The sequence below is a fragment of the Mytilus californianus genome, unplaced genomic scaffold (assembly GCF_021869535.1).
Source record: "Mytilus californianus isolate M0D057914Y unplaced genomic scaffold, xbMytCali1.0.p SCAF_1, whole genome shotgun sequence".
NCBI lineage: Eukaryota > Metazoa > Mollusca > Bivalvia > Mytilida > Mytilidae > Mytilus > Mytilus californianus.
The window spans coordinates 123,615,184-123,638,741 of record NW_026262581.1 but is presented as its reverse complement, the minus strand read 5'-3'; the positions used below and the strand labels follow the sequence as shown (position 1 = coordinate 123,638,741).

Genomic DNA, 23,558 nt, shown 5'->3' with positions numbered 1-23,558 from the left:
CTCCGCTCCTTTTTCCCCTGTCGTCCTAATCCTTATAAAGATAGGGACATTAGACATAGAAGGGGCTCTCTTAGCTTCAATGAATTAATATTGATAGTGACTATAAGTGCTGCATTACTTTAAATATCTGCATGTTTGCCAATCAACAAAAGCTTGTATTTACGTGAAGAATTTTTTGTTTCAAAAATATGGTCCAGAATCATGACAAAACAATATTCATTTCACAAAAATGTTCAAAGGTCATGTTTATAATTTTCTTTAAACTTATTATCAGCAAAAATAGTGGATAATATTATTATCAGAACATCATTCATTAAAAGGTGGAATTATAATTTCAAACACACACAAGATAAACAACGTTAGACACAAATATATGGTTCAATAAATGTTACCTGCGCACAGCGGGTACCTCAATAAAGAGGCCATGCATGAACCTGTATTATATAATTGTGTAATACGAATTTTTAGTTGACAGGATGTCACTGGAATACCCAGGGACGTGTATCTAATATACGTCCCTGGAATACCTAACTGAATGTGTCGCTCTGACACGACATCTATCAATAATTCTGACATACCTATTATCAATTCGGGAGGAAGCCAAAATATATATATAATAGGATAACGTAAATAAAATTTAAAAAGAAAAAAAACCTATAAAATTTTCACCGAACATACCAGATAGAGTCACACATTTAACTGTAAAGCTAAGTGTCTTATATAAGTGACCGTTCCGAATTGATCCCGTATCAATTTGATATAATTTAAAGATTAGTTAAAAAAAAACCACTTTTAATAAAAAAATTGAGATGTCCGATATTTCGATATTTACATATCTATAACCTGGGAACATTATACTATATCAACATATTATGTCCCAGCTTAAACCTCTTCCTAACATTGCTCCTTGTCAATAGCCGTTAAATATCATAATTAAAAAAATGTTATTCTATATCGTATAACTTTATTAATTGAAAAATTATCTCGTCTAATACGGAACTATTCTTTATACAAATCAATGCACTTTATATAAAAGAGGCATACTAATGAATCTTCTGTAAATCAGTGATTGTTACAAGAACACTGCATTTGTCTTTCTTATAATTAAAACTGTTATTCCTCATCAAATCTATATTTTTTTTTATTCAACGAAATCTTATCATATAAGGATTTGATAACTATAGCTATCAGAACTGCTAGGTTATTTTGTTATTAAAAAAGGATAATTACCATCGAATCTCCCTCGAAACAATATTGTTCAAAATGGTCTTCACACACCAACTTGTGCTTGCTATAGATGCAACTATTTGCTGTTAGTTTAAGGTTGTACAACCATGTCTGATACAATTCTTTCTTTTTTTGTGGGATTGGGAAAACTATGTAGACTTTTGTCATAACTTTGTCTGACAGAACAACCTTACGCTTGACAAGACATTTTGACACTGAATAACCGTCTACGGTAATCCCCAATTGATGATGGGAGTTTTTAACGCACGGTCGGTAAATCCCCGATTCTTTTTGTTCTTTGTGGTTTATAGATATCACGTGACTTTTTAGATCGAACATGCCGACAAGATGGCGATATGTCGAGAACTGATAGTGAATTTCAAAAATCGATTTTGATCTCTTTACATAGAGAATAAAAGTTTTTTATTTATGAACATGTTGTTTTTTATGCTCAAAGAACAAAATATCAATTTTTCATTTTTTTGCGGAGTTTCCCTTTAATTATCATCTCTGCCCTCGGCAAGAGGTTTTTTTTGGGAAAACATCTTGAAAATAGGCAATCATCACATCGAAAAGAGAAAGTGGGGTACACCTTTTTATGTTTAGGCTTGTTTCAGTCGACTGGTTTGTCTTGAAAACGGTATAAAGCAACAATATTTCATACACCATCTCGCTTCAAATTCTATTATTTTTGTATATTTAGGCTACATTTTGATATAATAACATTCAAGATTCACAGTACTAAAAAATAAAATCCATGGGTCAAGCGAAATACCTTTCTAGTGAGTCATTATAGCATAATAGATGTGTTTGAATGACAAATTTTGAATACAAATAGCAAAAAGCACTTGACGACAGACTTTACAAGCGGATAAAAAAATGCATATCTTCAAAAAATTCTCCTTTTTTGTATGTTTTATCTAGAGTAATTCGTCTTTATCTAAAAACTGTCCCATAACCGTCTCAAAACTTACGCTTACACTGTTTTCAACGTTACAGCCGCCATTCTTTAGCTTTTTTAGTCGCCAATTTTTGCTTCGCATCACGGTGCGGAGCTATTAGTTTCAGTCGATATACACGCCATCTTGAAATAATTACATAAAGATTCTGATTGGTTGCTTTATGATTCGGCTGAGATACAGCAACAGCTACTGGCTTAAATGAGATAAAGAATTACAGACTTTTCTCGTCTCAGGGTAAGACATCAAATGCAGGAAAATTAACTATGTGTATTTCAGTTCCGATCAAATGTTATTAATTCATGTTCGCTTATATTGCACACTGAAATTCAATATTGAAATATCAATTTTTAACACCTGTTTATTTGCTTTGTTAATCTGTAATATGCACGATTTGTTTAGCTAAACAATGTTCCTATATAATGTTTACAAAAATGCATTATCTGTATTTTATAACCCCTGCCAATCTGGGCACACCCCCAGAAAGGCACACCTCGAGAGTCGTGTTTTGTAAATGTTTTAAATTTCAACAAGCAAATCGAAATTTTTTTTAAAAGCATGGGTGTATAACGTACAACACTGAACAGTCAGTTTAAAATTTTAGAAAAGTTCATCTTAATATATATACAAAAATTGATATTCCAAGTCTAAGACATCCATTTTATATCAATCAATATCTGAAAATACCACATTATCAATACTAAATCAACAACCACATGCACACGTATAACCTTAAATTAGGATAGAGCGAAGCAGTCCACAGCTTTTTAAAAAGCTCAAACTTGTTAACTTCTATTTTCGCTATGGTTTTGATTCGTAAAAGAAAAGTGTTCTTGTTTCTAGATTGTATTCTGGAAAACTTTCTAGAAAGGTCGTCTTCTCTCGCCAATTTCGTGGTGTGAAAGCTGATGATGGAGACCTTCAGCATCATGCAAAGTCATTTGGTAAAACTTCCACCTCTGATAATGTTTAGTCTGCCCTCCGATGAAATATTTTATTAGACCTTTTTAAATGTTTTTTGAACTTTCGAAAATTATCCCTTACAACAGATCAGACAATAGTTTTAAGTTGACAAAAGACATAAAAGTACATTACATGATACTTTTTAGCTAGTAGATACATTTGTCTTTAAAGATAGATTAACTGTATACAGCCATCTTGGATTGTTAAATAGCAGTTCACAATAGGTCTAGTTCTTTGCTTAAATCTGCAAATTGTTAGACAGATTGGCAATTAACGGGTAAGACTATTCATTGGATTAAAGAAAAATCAGTGATTTATTGCATTGTTCAGACTGATTTATCCAATACCAAATATTTGTGTTTGTTCGAATCAAATTATCAACCTAGCCATTTAAGGGGAGGTAACTCAAACAGGTTTTTTAATTATAAAGGAATGATAGAGAAATTTTCGATTTTTACTTGTAGCAAGAAAACAAGGTCGGTGACACCATTTTTCCTCTTTATTTTCTTAAAGCATTTTTTTAAACCTATCTTCTCATATGTCATTTCAAAATTTTATCTCATAGATTTCTTTTTATTCACAATAAACTGTTTTATTATTTCATGAACAATCTGTGCAAATTTGGGCAATTATGCGCGACTTGTGGCTTGAAAAATAGCACGGTGACCAATACTTTTTATTATATTTTTGAAAAAAGCATGAACAAATCTACATTCTGGAAAAGTATAGGAAAATTCTATTTGAGGAAATCTATACCAATAATCCACCTTAAACCACATATGGCATGTAAGAATGGTAATGTTGCTATGTGGATAAGAATATCGGTTTTCAAGAGCTAAATTGACAGCGCGTCATCCCTTTTCATTTTCGTGATTTAAAAAATTAGGTGGCGTAATGGGGAGACAATTTTGAAGAAGTAGAATGCTGACTGTAGGTACTGCAGGAAAAGCTCACAAATGCCTTGCAAAGTCCAATACAAAATTGGAGGTGCACAATACTATAATATATTAAAAATGAAATGAGAAAATTTCATCAAATTATAACGTTTTTTTGGAGGAGAAGGGGATATACGTAACATTCGTACTCTAAAGTGTGCACATTAATTGCTAAATATTTCCGAGAAAATGATTCTATAGAAAAAAGGAGGTGCACGAAAACATTATATGGTTAAGATTGTGAGAAAGTTCACAATAAGGGGGTGGATTAGAAGGAGTTGTGGACATAAAAGTGGTACCCCCAAAAAATGAACAGTACTCCCAATATGATACCGACAAAAAAGCAGATATGAGGTGTACAATGGCTAAGTCTCATTAAAATATGATTAAGAGTTTAGGAGAAGCGGATTCAAATTTGAACTAAAGTCAGAAATTGTTTTAGATATGACAAAGTTTTTGCAAACATAAATTCAAAGTTAACCTGAAAATCATTTTGATAAAAAAAAAAAGAAATAATGAGGTTCAAAAGTACTTCTTGTGAGTACGATTCTGTTAACGTCTCATAACATAATGCCAAGCGGTTCAGGAGCAGTAACTGTTGTGGATATAAGAGGGGGATAGAAGAACGGTCGAACGAACGGATTGATGGTCTCCGCGATCAGTACATACCACCCACTTCAGAAAGCAGGGTATTAAAATACAAAAGTAGTCATAAAGTGAAGAAAGAGAAATTAGAAAAAAATAAGTTTCAATGCAAATCTAATTGTCGTTTTAACTTACTTTCATCCTTAACATTAGATGCTTCTTCAACCGTCATGTTCTTCTACAAAAGATTTAAATTATTTACGTAAAACATTGACATATCATTTCATTAAAAATCTAGCACATTTGGGAATGGAAAATTTGAGAATAAATAAAGATGTTTGATAAACATTAATGAGACAGCATTTGAACTTTTCAATCTACTTAAAGACATGAACAGTTTTCAATAATCGACAAATGTCTATACAGTATGACAAGCTTAAATATTTAAGACAGAAAAAATAAAGTTTTATATGTGGTTGGGTTGCTCTAGTTTTTTTTAGATGTAAATCACCTCCCTTAAAGTCTCGATCCCTAGCATTCCAAATATAGATTAAGCAATTCAGAAAAAATTAAAACCTATAAGTATGTATAAAAGACAAATAAAATAATGCTACAAACAAAAATGATAATAAATGACACCGTAACGAATTATGACTGTAGATTCTGATAGCAAGTTTATTGTTATGAAATTATGGTGTCCTTTACAAAGAAATTTTCTAGTAAAATACCAAAAATAAAATTAGATTGATTAATAATGAAAAAATGCAAGAAATATACATTTCAATTTTTTAAAAGCGAATCGATGTTATTCCCAAATTCAAATAAAGAAATGATTGAACTATGAGAAGATTTTTTTTGTACTGACCCTTAAGCAGAAAGCTGTTTCAATATCAGAAAGGGCAACGTCATTGTACATGCCGATCTAACCGTATCCAGCCTGCCTTAATCATATATCATTCAGTTGTTGTAACAAGATATCAAATGATCATTTCCTTACCTCTCAGTTAATAGCTTATAAACACTTATTTAGAGAAAACAGACACTTCGCACTAAGACATAAAAGCGGGTTTTGTTGGTAGATAGAGTTAATGGCCCTGTTTAATATTTTGGGTGATTCCTGTTGTCCTTTTTATGTAGACTATTTGACACATTGAATAAAAGGAGTAATGAGGTACTGAAGGAAACGTAAATAAAACAGCTACCAAACGACAATTGACAAAAAAATGTCTGACCTCACTCATTTACACCAAATAATCAAGATGTCAAAGAGAGGGGGTAAACGATACCAAAGGATCATTTTTGAACTCATAAGTCGAAAATAAACTGACAACGCCATGGCAAAACACTAAAAAGACCAAAAGACAAACAACAGTATACAAAACACAACATAGAAAACCAAAGACTGAGCAACACGTACCCCACCGAAAACCGGGTATCATCTGAGGTATACTTCAACATAAAACTCCCATGTATTGCCCAAACGTGTCATCAATCCCAAAGGCAATGCATTCGCTCATTCATTTGTATTTATTATTTGTTAATGATTTTTGAATTTCTTACAAAAGCTTAGGTTGTTTTAACTCGAATAATTGAGCTTCATCATATATCTATTTTGATTTTACCTCTTTTAATGGTTTTCATAGCTCCACATGTATTGATACATCAATTGTTCTGCACATTTTTATTATCATGAAAAACGATTTGAACGCTTCAAACCTGTTATGTATTAAACTGAGTATAACTTTTTTCGCATTCAATATTATTTTCTATGTTTTCCCATTCTATATGATAGTGATTTAGTCATATTGGTGAATTTCAACTTATTTTGTAATTAGTAATTTACTACATGTAGCTATAAATAAAAATAAATGTGAAAAACCTGTACAAAAACAGAAGTTTCCTCTCGTCCGACTGTTGTCGTACTGTATCCTGGATTTGCAACAGCTGCCCCGGATGAACCTGCTAAATACAAACAATCATGCTTGTTCAAAATAAGCCTTAAAAAATCAGTAAATGATGGATTTTTTATCAGCTGAACAGAAAAGAAATAAATATAGTGTACTTATACGCTTTATTTAAAAGCTTGCATTGTAGTCAAACGCATAATTTACTTTTTCGTTTTTTTTTGAAGGATTTATTTTTTTCCTTGTAGTAGTTTTTTCTATTGTAAAATACTGCGAGATAGTAAAATTCACTTTATCAATTTCGGTTTTTATGGTTTCAAAATTTTGATAGCATTTTTGGAATAGAACTTAAAAATTAATTATGATTTTAAGCCATGATAACTTTATGACAGCTTTAAATGGGATTTATTTGTGTCTTTTGTTATGTAAAATATATTCAACTGTTATTTGTAATATACAGGAAAATAATGGTGTCTTTCGAATTCAGAGAATCCAATAAGTTTTTATTATGGATATCAACAGTCCATTAATCTATTTGTTCAAAAGTACAGCCATGCCAGTAAAACTTTGATATTGAATATATAAAAAGTATTTATTTCTTCAAAAGGACAGCCATGCGAGCAAAATTTCATATACAGTATTTTCAGTTCTGAGCGTTTACATAGTCCGGAAAATAATAGATTCTTTTTCATGCAAAATTAACGAATAACTTGACTTACTTTCAGACAAAAAGTTTGATGTTCCAGAACTCTTTTCTTTTTTCTACAAAATATTAGGATTATTTTCAAAATATTGACGTATTATATAAAAATCAAATATTGTTTGACAGTTTCAATCACATTCTTGATTACACAAAATGGTGGAAAATACGTGTTTCATTGTTCATTACGCTATTGCAAGGAAAATATATTGACCACATTACCTTTTTAAAGATATTCCACGTGTTTGTACTTTCTGTCATTTTTGATGTAGTAAGTTCTCTCTCCTTTCTCATTCTTGAAACTCTCTTTTTTACAGATTTCTTCACCTGTATAAAATGAATTATCTTATCACTCTATAAAATGTGAAAAATAGATCCACCAGCACAACATTGGCTTCTGGAAAATACTTGAAGGAAAAGCATCTAGTAATATCCTTTTATATCAATTTTTTTGTACATATATATTGGTGATTTACTTTCATTCAAAACCCCTTTTATGAGCGAGTTACAATATTTTTGAAAACTGAAAAAGAAATATACTTCATAAATAAGAATATAGAATAAGGAAATGTGGTATGATTGTCAATGAGACAACTATCCAACAGAGTCAAGTTGACGTGGACTGAATCAAAAAGGTCCTTTTCATATCCTGATATTTTTCTTAAAAATTCGCAATTGAAAAGCTAGATGCAAAATTAACGGGAAGATAACTGCTCTCAGTAATGAATTTTCAATTCTTGAAAATATACAAACCAACAGTCTCAGCCAATTGTGTTGAGTTATCTCAGTTAAAAGTATGATAAACCTTCGTCTCAAAATGGTATTTTCGCTGACAGTGTTAATTTTTAACTTCAACAAAAATACCCCAACAAGGTTATAAGAAATATCAAGTAAAATTAGCACTTCGTAAGGATCAGTGTGGCTATTATGGATTTTTTTTTATTGCTGCAGGGTCTTATTTTCGTAAATCTCTTCTTGCATTTTAACTCCGTCATATATCTCCACCAATGTCAATCTTACATTTTATCTGTTTTGTGACTTTCCGGGCTTTGAAATAATGGAAATCATTTTAATCCCTGGTGCAAAGCTCTGATTCCTTGTCCGGATTTGGCTATACTTTATGTAATTTATGGTTGAATCAGCTCTCCAACGTTTCTATTAGGTTATAATATAAGTTATCTACGTTCATATCCGTAGATATGGATATTTTAACACCCTGAAGTATCCAAGTACACCCTCAGGCGCAGCCGAAGGGTGTACAGGGTACTGAAGGGTGTTAAAATATCCATATCTACGGATATGAACGTATAGATAACGAATTTATCCCTAGTCTTAGTCCAAATCTGGCCATTTTTAGAGAAATTCGACCACAAAGTGTAACGTGAAAGCAACGATTTTTTCATTTTTTAAAAATCTTATATTGAAATTTGGGAATTCGACATATTTGTATTCTTTGGTAGAACCCTACAGTTAGTCGAATATAAGACGTTTTAATCCGGAGAGAGAGAAACTGGAAGGGGTCGAATTTGGCGCTCAATGTTGTGAGAGTTACATCATAGACGGTGTGACGTCAACGTGGGTCATTTGCATAGCTAGGTCAGGAGTTCTGTTTATGGACAATGTGGCAGCCAAGTGATGCATTCACTAAAATGAGTGCAAATGATCGACATCATAAGATAAAATCGTTAGTGGATTAAATAGTTAAGTACAGACATCATGGATAATCTACAGAATTTTATATTTACAAGGAACAACCATTGAACTAAGGAAAACTCTCCACAAGAGACCAAATGACACAGAAATTTACAACCATAGGTCACCGTACGGCCTTCGACAATGAGCAAAGCCCATACCGCACAGTCAGCTATAAAAGGCCCCGAAATGACAATGTAAAACAATTCAAACGAGAAAACTAACGGCCTAATTTATGTACAAAAAATGAACGAAAAACAAATATGTAACACATAAACAAACGACAACCACTGAATTACAGGCTCCTGACTTGGGAAAGGCACATACATACATAATGTGGCGGGGTTAAACATGATAGCGGATCCCAACCCTCTCCCTAACCTGGGACAGTAGTGTAACAGTACAACATAAGAACGAACTATAAAAATCAGTTGAAATAGGTTTAACTCATCAGATGGATAAAAATACAAATACTACAAATAAGTTGGTATATTTGAATTGTTTATATGTGTTTCAATGGGCTTTAAAAGTTTAAAGTAGGTGCATAATTTAAGATTTTTTGCATCTTATATACGTGTGTATAGTTAAATTATAGAATAGAGATTCGAGATTTTTGTAATAAACTTTCCCAAAAACAGTCGATTGTGGTAGGTGCAAATACTTGTGGATCTTTTTTGTGCATTAGCATAAATTCCGCCGAAAAAAATCCAAAGAATGATAAAAGATTGATCTTTTTAAAGCATTTAACTGCATCTCTGCCCTGGCAACAGTTTTTTTGAAAAAAAATGTATACATCTTTTTATGATCAGGTGTGTTTGAGTTGACTATTTGGTCTTAAAAACGTATAAAGCAAAAATATTTGATACATCATCTTGCTTCAGGTTCTATTATTTTTAAATATTTAGGCTACGTGTTTGGTATAATAACACTAAAGATTCATAGTACGAAGAAAGAAAGTATATGGGCCAAGTGAAATATCTTTCTAATGAGTTAGTTGTGTTTGAATTAAAAAAAAAAGCTGCGTGCTACTATAAATGTTAATATTTGAGGTGTATTTCTTACTTGCATTCTATTTTATATTCGTTAACTAATTTTTCAATTAAAAATTAGTCATATTAATCATTCATGAAATGTATCCAAAAAAAAGTCTGACACACCATGTACTAACACCCCAATATTTTTTTTCTAAAAACCCTTGACGACAGACCTTTACAGACCTTTACAAGTGGATCTAAAAAAACTTTGTGTGTATTATCTAGAGTGTTTCGTATTCAACCTCTGGACATTTTTAGTCTGCCCTTCTATGACATATTTAATTAGTTTTTTTAAAAGTTTTTTTGACTTTCTAAAATTCACCCTGACAACCGATCAGACAACAGTTTTAAGTAGACAAAAGGCATAAAAGTATATTACATGATGCTTAATAGCTAGTAGATACATATGTATTTTGAAATACAATTGTCATGTAAGACTGGTAATAAAACTATTTGGATAAATTTGTCGGTTTTCAAGAGCTAAATTGACAGTGCGTCGCCCCTAAAAAGGCTTCAGTTTTCGCGATGGCGTAATGGGGAGATAATTTTGACGAACCAGAATCCTGACTGTGTGTAAGGAGCGCACCCATGTTGATAAAGTCCATATAGCGTGAACATGCACAGGAGTAACCTATTTACTGAGATATATAATCGCCATACGATGGAGCAGAGCGTTTGTTACTGCTGAGAAACGGGAAGTGGACTAGTTATCATCTTTTTCATAGATTCTAATTTAAAGTCGTCCATCGCGTCAATATAGAGGAAAAGATCAAGATATAAAGCAGACCGTATATTTTTGGTAGTATCTTTAATTTCAAGTTCACTGTGATATATGGGATGTAAGCACTCATTGGAATTTGGGTTACCGAGTAACATAACATGATTAGTATATCTGAATGTTAATTAAAAGATATTTTTTTGTCTTTGAGAAAGTTCTGTATGAATTCTGCTTCATATGACTATAAAGATACATCACTTATATTATGAGTACAAAAACAAGCCTAAGTCGGCAAATAGGGGTGCACAACTAATACCAATTGGAATACCGACTGTCTGCTGAAATATTATTCCACCAAACTCAACAAAAATGTTGTCGATCAAAAATTCCAGCAATTTGATGATTTTTGTTATGGAAATAGTGTGTTTCTTCACAAAGTATAACTTAAGTTTTCTCCCTGAGCAATTGTATAGAAGTCTAAATAGACGCGGAGAGCACGTTTGCTAACGTTTAACAAAAGAATCACACCTGAGATCATCCCCAGTTTTTGGTGGGGTTCGTGTTGCTTAGTCTTTAGTTTTCTATGTTGTGTCTTGTGTACTATTATTTGTCTGTTTGTCTTTTTATTTTTTGGCCATGGCGTTGTCGGTTTGTTTTCGAGCTGTGAGTTTGACTGTCCCTCTGGTATCTTTCGTCCCTTTTTTTTAACAAAAGAATCACACTGATACATTCGTCCCATGATTTAAAACCCGAAAAACGACTATACGACTGTTTAATATCTTTTATTTCAGAAACATGAGCTGAATATTACTGCTTTCTTTAATTATGCTATACTTTCACTCTGGTGACATATATCTTTATTTTACTTATTTTTTTTTTACATTCGAACTTTGCCCACGTATTTCTTTTTAAAACCTGAAGTATACAATTCGGTTGCTGTTTTTACAGCAATTATTTCTTGTAAAACTTACATTCTGATTATATATTCCGTGCAGAATAAATATAAACAAGCCCTAGAATTAAAAAAAAATATATATTAGAATGGAAGTAAAAGAAATTTATATGCAGATATATAACAAAATAATAATATTCTTATTCTACATATTTTCTAAATAAATAAAAAAAAACGTTTAGCTCCATGAAAATACACTAGAATATGTTCGACAAACTTACAAGGCAATTTTATTGCCCCTTATCAACGAAATAATCACTGATCAGTTGTTATAAAGAGATAGAGAGTAAACGTCAAATATCGGGAACGATACTATTTGTGTGTACAAATACGGTATTCTGAGATAAGTATGTGCAGTCAAGTCTGTTTGAAATGACCTTAAAATGAAGTCACACAAGAAAAGTGAAATTTTAATGCAGGTTTTGTCTTTTCGTTAAGAATAGAAAATTCTATTCAATATGAATGCAGCAATTTAAAATTGATATATAATTGTTTTTAAGATAAAAGTAAGATTCATTTTGATGAAAAAAAAAATCTATCATTTCTACTTTCAAGTGTTTCTCGAAAAAAAATTTTAAAATGTGTTTTGACGTTGCTATGGTGGCAAACAATAATTTTACAAATGAAAATATAATGAATCAGTAACCAGGGACCTTTTTAATTTATGATCAGTCAAGTCATCGATTGAAAATAAACCCTTTATTTTTCAAAGAATTTTGTTCAGGTGAAAATCATCATAATCGTGATCTTGTTAGAATTAAAAAAAAGAAAAAGGTCAATTATGACTAGTCACTTGCCAGATAGTCAGATAGGTAATTGGCGCCTCCAAACATGTTTAACCCCGCCACATTCTGTATGTGCCTGTCCCAAGTCAGGAGCCTGTAATTCAGTGGTTGCCGTTTGTTGCTGTATATCATATTTGTTTTTCGTTCATTGTTTTGTACATAAATCAGGCCGTTGGTTTTCTCGTTTGAATTGTTTTACATTTCTCATTTCGGAGCCTTTTATAGCTATGCAGTTTTGGTTTTGCTCATTGTTGAAATCCGTACGGTGACCTAAATATAGTTGTTTATTTCTATGTAATTTGGTTTCTGGTGGAGAGTTGTCTCAATTGCAATCATACCACATCTTCTTACTATTATAATCACTGTATGAAGATGATTTTCAATTATATTATGTGATTTATGGACGCTTAGATAGGTTCAAAGTAAACACTTGTCATTCAACCTTGGTATCATGCCCTCTTAAAAAAACCCGTCAAAACTGCCGTAAATACATATAACTTTCTACGATTATGTACCAGTCAAAAAGGTAAATAGAATACATATCATCTTCATCATCAACTGTTTGTAAACATGACTTCTAAATGTTTTATTGTTAAATAAATGGATACGTCTTTACCTGTATTGTCTATGCACTGGACAACAACTAGATGCCCGTCTTTTGTAACAATTATGATATATTTAATTGATCAAAAAAATATTCGATAATCATTATTTCATTCAATGCCATTTATATAAATAAATCATGACTTCGAATCTGATTAAGGAAAAGATAATTACCTGTAAAGAGTTGAAAATTACAAATAAGTAGCTGAACAAAACAGTACTTTTATGGAACGAAAAAACACCAAACAACCAGGTTAGACCAAACACAGGTGATAAGATGGCAATACTTCGGACTCCAGATCTACAATAAACCTTCTGATAAAACATTTTTTATTATTGTTTAAATATTTATAACCAAATTTTATACTGTTTTCAACGGTGCTTTTTTTTCATTCAGATTTAATAATATGTATTCTATGAGATTAAAAAAAGGATTTTTGTTTATTATTTTTTTCTATTGTAGATTTAATTTACAAGTTTGCAAAAGCAGAGCACTTGGGTAAAATAGCACATTATGATTATAATTTGAATTATGCTTGTTTACAAAACAGAAATAAAGGCTGTATTATAATGTATTATTAATATAGATGGGATTTTTCTTTCGAGAAAAAAAAAACATTTGACTTGGCTATAGTTTTTGTTTTGATTTTTTCATCAACATTTATTGAATTTAATTAAATGACTGCATTGCCATTCAGGTCAGTAGCATTTAAACTTACATTAGCTTTTCTTTTTTTGTTTTGCTCATTGTGGCCCGTGTTGAAAACAGTTTCCTCATAATCAATCCAGTTATTACCAAATTCGACTGAAAATATAAACAAAGAGCAATGAAAAACAGCATTTTAACTTTGCTGAAATAATACATAGTTTCTAAGAAGTAGTTTTATACAAATAAATACAGTTACACCCTCCGAAACGTGCAGTCTACCAGCATTTGTATCACAACCTTTTAGGATACCGAATTTATTTGATGTGCCATGTGTGTATTTATAAAATTCATTCATCATCAATAGTGCTCTGAATCGAAAAGATGTTGGAAATCCAAAGTTAAAACGTTGAAGATAATATGACACCAGAAAGGATAGTAATTCAGCTGTTATGTGAACTGGTTTTTAAAGGCCCTTCTTCTTATGTTCAACTTTCCTATTGATGTATAGTATGTTTTAAATACGATATAATTGAGTTTGTTGTGAGTAATAGCTTGAGTTTCGTGTTTTCCACAGTAATCTTTTATTAAACGCGATATAAAAAAATATTATTGCAAACATAAATTTATCTAATTTATTATACTTACTATAATGACAGCTAAACATGGCACAAAGAAAGCATATATCAATCCATTTTCCGTTGACAACCAGCAACTGTTAAATAAAGACATACCCTTAGTCAATGTTAAATGTATCTGAATTGATTGAATTATGTCAGTGAAAATATTGCCGCGATTTTGATCCAACAAGAAAAAGAATTTAGAAAGTCTTGACTTTGATTGGAAAATTCAAAGCTAAATGAAACATAACATATCTCTATGAAAATAATACGCTAAAATAAAATTCTGTTTGTTAATTGGGATTTGATTCTGAACGGGGTTGTTACATGACCACTTCACTTATATATGAGCTAACATACATAAAAGTTCTGAAGCTGTCTACTTACAATTTACTTGTTCCATATCCTTCTAACTTGGTGACACTTGCAGAAATAAGAACTATCATAAAAGGAATACCTATAATGATAGAACATAATTTGTGTAAGTATGTTTTTTATTGTTTAAATATCTTTAATAATGAAGAGCTATAAAGTTTCAGCAAACAAAATGTGTTGATATTAAGTGCCCTAATATTAGAATTATCAATGTATTCATACGATTGATGTCTGCTTGTGATTTTTTATAAAGACTTAGAAAATGTTTATGTTGCACTCAGAAACGTGTCCAATCTTTCCCATTAAACGTGTTCAGCCCCCCCCCCCCTAAAAAAAACCCAAAAATATCCATATGACGTCAATATACGACCAAGCATGTCTATTTGGTGTAGGATGTCGAAACTTGTCCGTTTCTTAAACGTTCAATCATGTCCAATTGTAAAAACATCCAAACGTGTCAATCTTTATGAAAAAAGCTATTTGTTTTCACATATGTTGTTTCAAAACAAATTCAGTCGATATTACTAAAAGGACCTCTATAGACTCAGTTTAACAATAATCAAATAGAAAAATACTCGATTACGTTATCTGATGTTCTTCCTTCGTTGAAATGTATGCATGAGATGATTATTTGCTGTTGTAAATAAGGAGGACAGTAGCTCTTTATAGGGCTAGGGCTCCAGGATGTGAAGGAAACAGTGAACATGGTGTCAAATAAGACGTGCGAGCGCTGTTCTGTTTAGAATTGCTAAGTCAGAATACTGTGTCGGGACTGTTTTTCATGAATTCTATTTTTTCAATCTCAGTTATACAATATTCGTTTTTAACAGGTCGGCTTTTACCAAATACAAATATTGATTATCTATCATTTTTGTGCTTGTTTGCTTAATTAATAAACGAACTTTGATAAACCTTAAAATAATAAATCTTAAACTTGAGTAATTTCAATCAAATATCTTTTGGTTTTACTCTCTCATTGATTGAACTTTAAACTTTACATTTCCCTCCATCTATTCGTTTTATGGCAACCGAATTTGTCCTGTTAATCAAAATGCATATGAAAGTCAAAATAAAGTTTCACATTTGAAATAGGCTCAATTCACAGTTTACACCTCTTACCATCTCAGTAATTTTACAAGGATTTTTTTGGATTTTCTTCTTCGGGAATAGTGCCAAAAATACCTCTGCATTGACATTCTTGGATAGCGGTTTTGATCTTTTTTTTATATTAAACTCTAGCAGAAACCCGACGTCTTCAATCGTGTGCCCAATATTACATTTGCCGTAAACGTTTTAATAAGACGTCACAGAGGACATGTAAACGCTAAAAGTTTGAAACGTTTTGATATCTTGAAGTTGACGACAGTACACTCATGTATAAAGCATAATTAATTACGTCACATTATCCCCGTAAGAATATGACTTAGATTCATACCTTGAACTATATGATTTAAATTCATACCTTGAAGTGTCCCGTGGAGGAGAAAACGTAAGGATGATTGTGTTTTACTTTCTACTTTCCTGATATTTATGTGTTTATAAGTAAATAATTTTGTACTCTAACTTGCATCTTATTACAGAAATACAGAAAATAAAATCATATTAAAAAGTAATGATAGCTTAATTGCAAACTGAATATCTTTAAAAAAAAATACAACTCAGAAATATGCGCGATTTCCATCTGAAGTGGTCACAACTTTGAATCAGATGGTTTAATATTTCAAAGTAGGCTTATCAGTTTTTATGTATTATCCTTCTGAAACCATCTCTTAATCGATTTTGCGAGTGATAAACAGATGACTAATACTGTTGTATATAAACCAAGCAGTTTTACCAAATATCAAAGGAATTAGAATTCTGTTGATGGATCTCCGCTGTGGGAACACCGCCACAACTAATACTGCATGAATTATCCCTTCCGCCAACATGGTAAACAAAACAATCAGGAAAAGAAAATGAAGTAACAAGGCAACAGCTGTACACTCATCCTATTTGAATTAAGAAAACAATCATTGTTTTGATATCATATAGCATACTTTATACGAAAATATAATAGGTAATCCAATTTTCAATAGTCATTCTATCATAATATCTAACATAGAAAAGGATACTAAATGTTTAAAAAAAAGTCTTGATGGTGTGTCCTCAAAGTAAACAATACGTTACTACATGAGACATAATTTCATTGTTCATTAGGAATCAAGCAAACCTAAATTATACTTTATTTTTATCAAAATATGTCATAACCAGGTTTAACAATTTAATAGGACTTATGATGAAAAAAAAATTACAATATACAATGATCGTTAACTAATATCAACTTGTAAATATAGTATAATGGACGTTCATGAAACGACAGCAGATATTTCCAATGAAATGACACACGGACATAACTCAACGTACGGACCTAATGGGATCGGTTATTGTCTACCTAAGAATTTGCTTAAATACATTAAACTAAGTATTCAAACACTAAAAAAACAAAACACTAGAACTTTGTCAACATTACATAATTTTAGAGGATGAAAAAAGATAGAAATCCTGTTTTTTAAGGGAACTACCATTTGATGTTTATGGGGGGGCTAGGATAAAAAATGTTATCCTGCATTTTTTTTAGTTGTAATGTCTGTCCTGCCTTTTTATTTTTCATTCGATTCGGTCCTGCCTTTTTTTATTAGTTTATCCTGACTTTTTTTACATAAATTGTCATCCTGCCTTTTTTTTTTTGCCAAGTTGTTCATCCTGCCTTTTTATTTACTCAAAACTCCTGTCCTGCCTATTTTTTTCAAATTTCATCCTGCCCCCCCCCCCCCCCCCCCCCCCCCCCCCCCATAAAAATCAAATGGTAGCTCCCTAATCATCACGTGATTCTCAAGATTCTCGCCTAAAATTTGCATAATCATAATCACGTATATACACATATCCCATACATATCATAGCGATTGATTTGAGTTATATTTCATGGTCTTGAATAATACAATTTGTTTACAATATACTATACAGACAGATGTTCCATGATAATGAAACGTAAAGGATTCTTATAGAAGAAAGAATGTGTTCAGCTAAACCATAACATAAAACCGATTATAGTTCGCCTTCAAACTAGGCGAATTTCTCATAGATAATTCTAAATATAAGTTGAATTTGGCACGATACGGACGAACAGACGGATGCACAGACCAGAAAATATAATATCCACCTGCTAGCATGAATTGGGCATAAAACTAAAAGATTCTAATAAACAAAACCTGCTGACAAATATTCCATACATGTCCGTTTTTTTCAGAAGTATTTGTTTCAAAGTAAAAGCATTTCATAAAAACAATTTGTGAGCAATGACGTAAATTGCACATAAAGACTCTTCATAGCACCCATGCATCATATTATGTATTTTATATAAGTAAAGAAAGAAGAAGTAAAATAACAACTGATTTGATAAAGTGTAATGATTTTTTTTCTTGAAGATGCATCCTTATAAATTCCCTTTTATAAAATTCTACGTAAAGATGACTATGTAGTTGCTGATAAATGCATCAATGATCTGAATTTCTGCATCTGACAGAAGTATCTTGAATTAATTACAGAAATATGCTGAAATAAGAAGCAAGTCGAATACACGTTTTAGTTTCAGGTGTGTTTGAAACTCCTGGTTTAACCTTATAACTTAAAAATTAAAAAATAGAATATCATCTCGCTTAAGAATTCATAATTTTTATTTTTTTAGACCTAACTTCAACTTAGTAGTTTTAAGGATTCATCCTTTGAGAAGAACTAAATATAAGGGTCAAGTGAAATGACCAAGTAATAATGGTGCATTTGATTACACGTAGCTGGATTAATTATTCCCTTAAAATGTTGTTGCCAATAAAATCCTCTTGCATGCAATAACAAAATATGAAGATATTTAAAAGATTTAACAAAGCTGTTTGGGTTAATATTAAAATTTATTCGATTCCAGCACAATATGTCTATTCAACTAACAAAATATTCATGCAGTCTATGCACCCGTCCGTCAAGTTTCAATGCAATAGGCCGAGATACGTTCAAATAAGTTGGTTATGTGGAGTAATATCGTTTTGTTGGAAATCTCTATCAAGACGCAATCACAGACATTAAAGAAATTGACTTCTTTTGAACTTTGGTGGATAGTTGTCTCATTGGCAATCATCTGAATCTGCTTATTAATATTAATACACGAATAAAAGAACAATGTCTTCCAATAGTAAGATTTAGTTTTAAATAGAATAACTAAACAAATGATACCGATATGAGTGCGTAAGAAATTTGGTTCCAAAAAAAAATCTTCATCAGGTTTATTAGACACCAAGAGCTAGAAAAGTCCAATAGACAAATATTGAAACTTGAATAGCCGATATCGTCTGTCAGCTTGACAAGAAAGCGTTTTTACATTGTCTTAAGTACAAATACCTGATCAACTGAACATTTGATATCAGTACTCGAATCGTGAAACGTATTGTAAAAAACTATGTACTAACATTAACATCAACGGTACCGATTTTACTACACCATATGCGTATTTCGACAATTGAGTCTTTTCACCCATAGACCCGTTTCTTTTTGTTTAAGTTAGCAGTTATACATGTACGTTGTTAATAAAAAGAAATTAATATATAGAAATACTAAAGTCACTCAAGCATACAATAAAGAGTTTGGCGTTCTGCGACTCAGTTGATGATAATTGTAACGTTAAATTATCACTTTTAATGTCCATCAATAACTTGGATAAGATTAGCCGACAAGAGTTTGTATATATTTTATGCATTTAATAACAGTCACAAGGTAACTTCAAAATAAAATGTGTACATAATGTTGTTTTAGTTCTGATACATTCCTCACTGATCATGAATATAGTTTATGTTTTAACATTTAGTTTTTTTTAAACAGTGAAACATTCTGATATAATTTACGGATTTCCTGGTATTCTTTTCAAAAAGTTGTTTGTTTCATGAATGCAAAAAGCAATTGCTAACAAAGATCATTTGATGCAACTTGAATAAAAAAAGAAAAGAATCACAATACAGCTATATCACGGCTGTCATTCGGTATATCGAAAAAAATGATCGCGAAAGAATAAGTAACGGTGGTCAAGTATTGCGATTGGATCGTGAAAGATCTGGTATAGGATCGAGAAGGAAATCTTATCGAGAAGATACACGCAACATCAGTAAATAATCTAATTTTATCAATAATAATGACAAATATTGAAAAATTAAACTGCCTGTCAAAATGAGTTCAACATCATGATCAGTATCCGAGAAAAATTAAGTTTTAAAAGTACACCGTTTTTACAAAACTACAAAAGGCAGATTGCACATCGAAATTTCAAAGAAATAAAAATGTAAACAAACATGATTTTTTCAAAATTTTAATGCATAAACTACTTTTCTCTCTATAAAATATCGTTCAATATTACTGGTTGAAATAGTTCTTAAAGTTATTTTGTTTTAGTTTAATCAGGAACTTTGCAAAAATGGTAATATTTGTAAAAGTTTGATATTTCGGATCGTGAAAGATCAGGTACTGCATTTTGATGATCGTGAAAAGGGTCGTGAAAGATCTGCTGCCGCTTATTCGTTATTCATTTTTTCCTTAAACACATGATAATTTATATTTTTAATTGGTATAACAAAAGATTGGATTTGCATGACTTATTCTACTTCACTTTTGTTTGTGAATAGGGCTATGATGGTTCAATGAAATTGGATCTGATTATTTGATAATACCACACCGACTAGTTTTCTTATAACAATATAAGTCCGTCTGTCCTTCCTGCATAAGGTTTATGTCGTTTGAAAAGTTAAGATTGGCTCTTCTAATTTCATTTAAATTTTATGCACTGTCATATATATAAAACGAAGATCCTTTGTTGATTTAAAATAAACACTGTGTAAAAAAAAAACGCAGAAAAACATCCTGACTTGGCACATGCATTTTTTTTTAAAGAAAATGGTGGGTTAAACCTGTTTTTCTAGCTAGCTAATACGCCCACTTATATGACAGCTGTTTAATGTTCAGTAATATTGCCAAATTGGGTGAGCAACCCAAACATGCATACTTGGTTAACATGGCAATAATTGGGATTCAGCAGCCAAAACTGTGTAAACACACATCACAGGCACACAACACAACTAAATTAAACGTTCAAACACACTTACAATTAAATCAAACAAAGACGCCAACAAAACAGTTTATGCAGTTGACAATACAGTCAGTATAGTACAGCATAATTACGGAGCCCCTTAAGTGCAATATAGATATATATATATATTTCAGATTCCCAGAGAATTAATCTGGTGTGCACCAGTTTGAAAAATCCTGCGCGCGACTTTTCAGCTCTTGCGCACGACTTTCAAACTTGTGCGCATGACTTTCAAACTGGTGCGCATGACTTTTAACCTGCCTGCACGACCTTTAAAATGGTAAGCACAATTTTCAAACTCGTACACACGACTTTAGAAAATGGTGCGCACGACTTTGAATCACATGCGCATCAGTTTGAAAGTCGTGCACACCATTTTTGAAATGTGATGTGCAAAACTTTTTAAAAACTGGTGCGCACTACTTTGAAACTCGTTAATTTGCGTTCTTAGTAAGTAATGACACACATCAACCAATTATTACAAGAATATCAATATTGGTAAAGAAATGTTGTTTCTGATAATTAAGTCTGGCCACGCCTTGTCTTTCATGATCAAGATAATGCGTTGAATGATCTTTCACGATCAAGTTTGATTAAAAATCAACAAAATTATACTTTTTCAAAAATAATATGAATTTTTTCAAGTAATATCATACTTTTATTTTACTGGACTATCTGACACACTAAAGATTAAGTTTCAAATATATCATGATATATTGGAATGTGACCATTATTGATACAAAACGTGATTTTTTCATAATGATTCTCACAGGATTGTGTGTCGCCTTTTGTGTTTCCTCAAAAAGTCCTGCATTTGTTCTTTAATTGAGTGCACAGTATTATTAAGGAAGTTAAATCCTTTTGACAGACATAATTTTTTTTCTGATTTGTTCTACCTTTTGAAAATCCAGCAGATTTTTCACAAATTTTGAAGTAGAATTACACCTAATTGCATCCACGATCCGATACCAGATCTTTCACGATCCAATCGCAATGCTTGAAAACCGTTAGTTATTCTTTTACGATCATTTATCTCGATATACCGAATGAAACCCGTGTGTATCAGTTTCGGGCTTCGAGCAAAACCTTTCGGAATTTTTGGCCCTCAGTGCACTTCAGCTACGTACTTTATTGGGCCTTTATAACTTTTTTTATTCGACGAAAAGCGCGTCTGGCATACAAAATTTTAATCCTAGTATCAATGAAGAGTTAATTTACCTTATTTTGAGTTTTGTTTATTCCAGCTAAAAATGCGATATAGGCCAATATCAATGCAACACACATTATCATTAATATCACAGACTTATCAGATGTAAGATTCCTGCAAAATGAAGAAAAAAGAAATAAAAACACTTTTGAATCCGTTAAGATTAAACATGGCATCATATTCAAATTTTTGAGATTGTTTCGGGGTTTGTGTTGCTAACTTTTCAGTTGTCTACTTAGAGTTATGTGAGTTGTTTGTCTTTCGTTTTTTTAGCCATATCGTTGCCAGTTTCACATCAATTTATGAGAATTGAATGTTCCCTTGAAAAATTCCACCTCTTTAATGAAATATTGGTAATTGTGTAAAATCATGATTCTAAAAGAGAGGCAGAAAATAACAAAGGGACATTCAAACTCATATTGACAATGCCATGGCAAAAAGCTACTAATAGACAAACAACAGTAAACGAAACACAATAACCATATAAAACATTCAGAAAATTCTACTGCAGTACTTCTTTAAACTCTTCTACAATTCACATTCAATCAGAAATGGTGATTGACACTAAGATAAAAGAATTTTAGCAAAAAGTATACGAACAAATTTGCAATAGGTTGATTCTTTGAGCAGTAACTTAATTATTTTGTTTGTAAGTGTAATATTCCCTTTTTCTAATGTGAGGGGCATAATTCTACGTCTCCCACTGTGTTTGTAAATAAGAATGACCTGAATTTGTTAGATTTTCAAAAAATATTTATATTAATTGGTTTTCATTTCCCCTTTGTCAATTGGAAATCTACAATATTGCAACAACTATTTAAAAAAGATTTCTACTCACTTCCATTCTAAACTGTATATCATTATTGTGATGAATAAACATATCAATGATATTATACAGCCAACCAAAGACATAGTCGACATTATTTCGTGATGTTCTTCAGTCTGTTAATGGTAAAATCAGAGAAAAAGTTAAATAAAATGATAAAACATTTACACATAAATGCTCAAGTAATTACAATGAATAAAATTGAAAAAACAGCATTTTGATAATGCAGGTCCGACAAGAATTCGTACCCGTTGTCGTGCTAAGCATAAGTCACCCGCAATTTAAAGTATAAGAAAACAGGAATCAGGTGTATGACAGATCCGAAAAGAGCTTACACGTTACAAGTCATCTCTGTCGAGATGCAGACCAGAAATCAAGTCAATCTGTTCAGAAGTGGATTAACATATTGAAGAATTCAAACTATCGGAAAACAGAATGTATGTGTCTGACAGATCCGAACAAATGCTCACGCGTTACAATTCTGAAATGTCAAGCTGCTGACCAAATATGAAGCTATTCTGTACAGTGGTACATGAGAAAAGTGTGATGACGAACATACGGACAAGTTATTGACAATATGTTCCTACTTATTAAGACGGGGTTTAGAAATATAAATGTAAAAACAAAAAGACAAATGAAAACTTTATAATCGAAGCAGTACTTAATT

The 23,558-nt window shown here is 31.5% G+C and overlaps 1 protein-coding gene across 3 annotated transcripts in view; it reads right to left on the bottom strand.

Moving 5' to 3' along the window:
- The window catches only part of LOC127711501 (adhesion G protein-coupled receptor F5-like), an 88,867-nt gene that overhangs the window by 5,590 nt on the left and 59,719 nt on the right, over positions 1-23,558 (bottom strand). For 2 of the 3 annotated variants that reach the window (XM_052217577.1, XM_052217595.1), the window contains 12 exons: positions 22,904-23,007; positions 22,077-22,179; positions 16,533-16,686; positions 14,711-14,780; positions 14,352-14,418; positions 13,777-13,862; positions 13,232-13,358; positions 11,689-11,730; positions 7,496-7,600; positions 7,293-7,335; positions 6,549-6,631; positions 4,865-4,907 (listed from right to left, as the gene is read on the bottom strand). In XM_052217577.1, coding sequence (XP_052073537.1) covers positions 4,865-4,907; positions 6,549-6,631; positions 7,293-7,335; positions 7,496-7,600; positions 11,689-11,730; positions 13,232-13,358; positions 13,777-13,862; positions 14,352-14,418; positions 14,711-14,780; positions 16,533-16,686; positions 22,077-22,179; positions 22,904-23,007 — 1,027 coding nt within the window. The remainder of the gene's footprint in view (positions 1-4,864; positions 4,908-6,548; positions 6,632-7,292; positions 7,336-7,495; positions 7,601-11,688; positions 11,731-13,231; positions 13,359-13,776; positions 13,863-14,351; positions 14,419-14,710; positions 14,781-16,532; positions 16,687-22,076; positions 22,180-22,903; positions 23,008-23,558) is intronic. The other variant, XM_052217586.1, reaches the window with a different exon arrangement.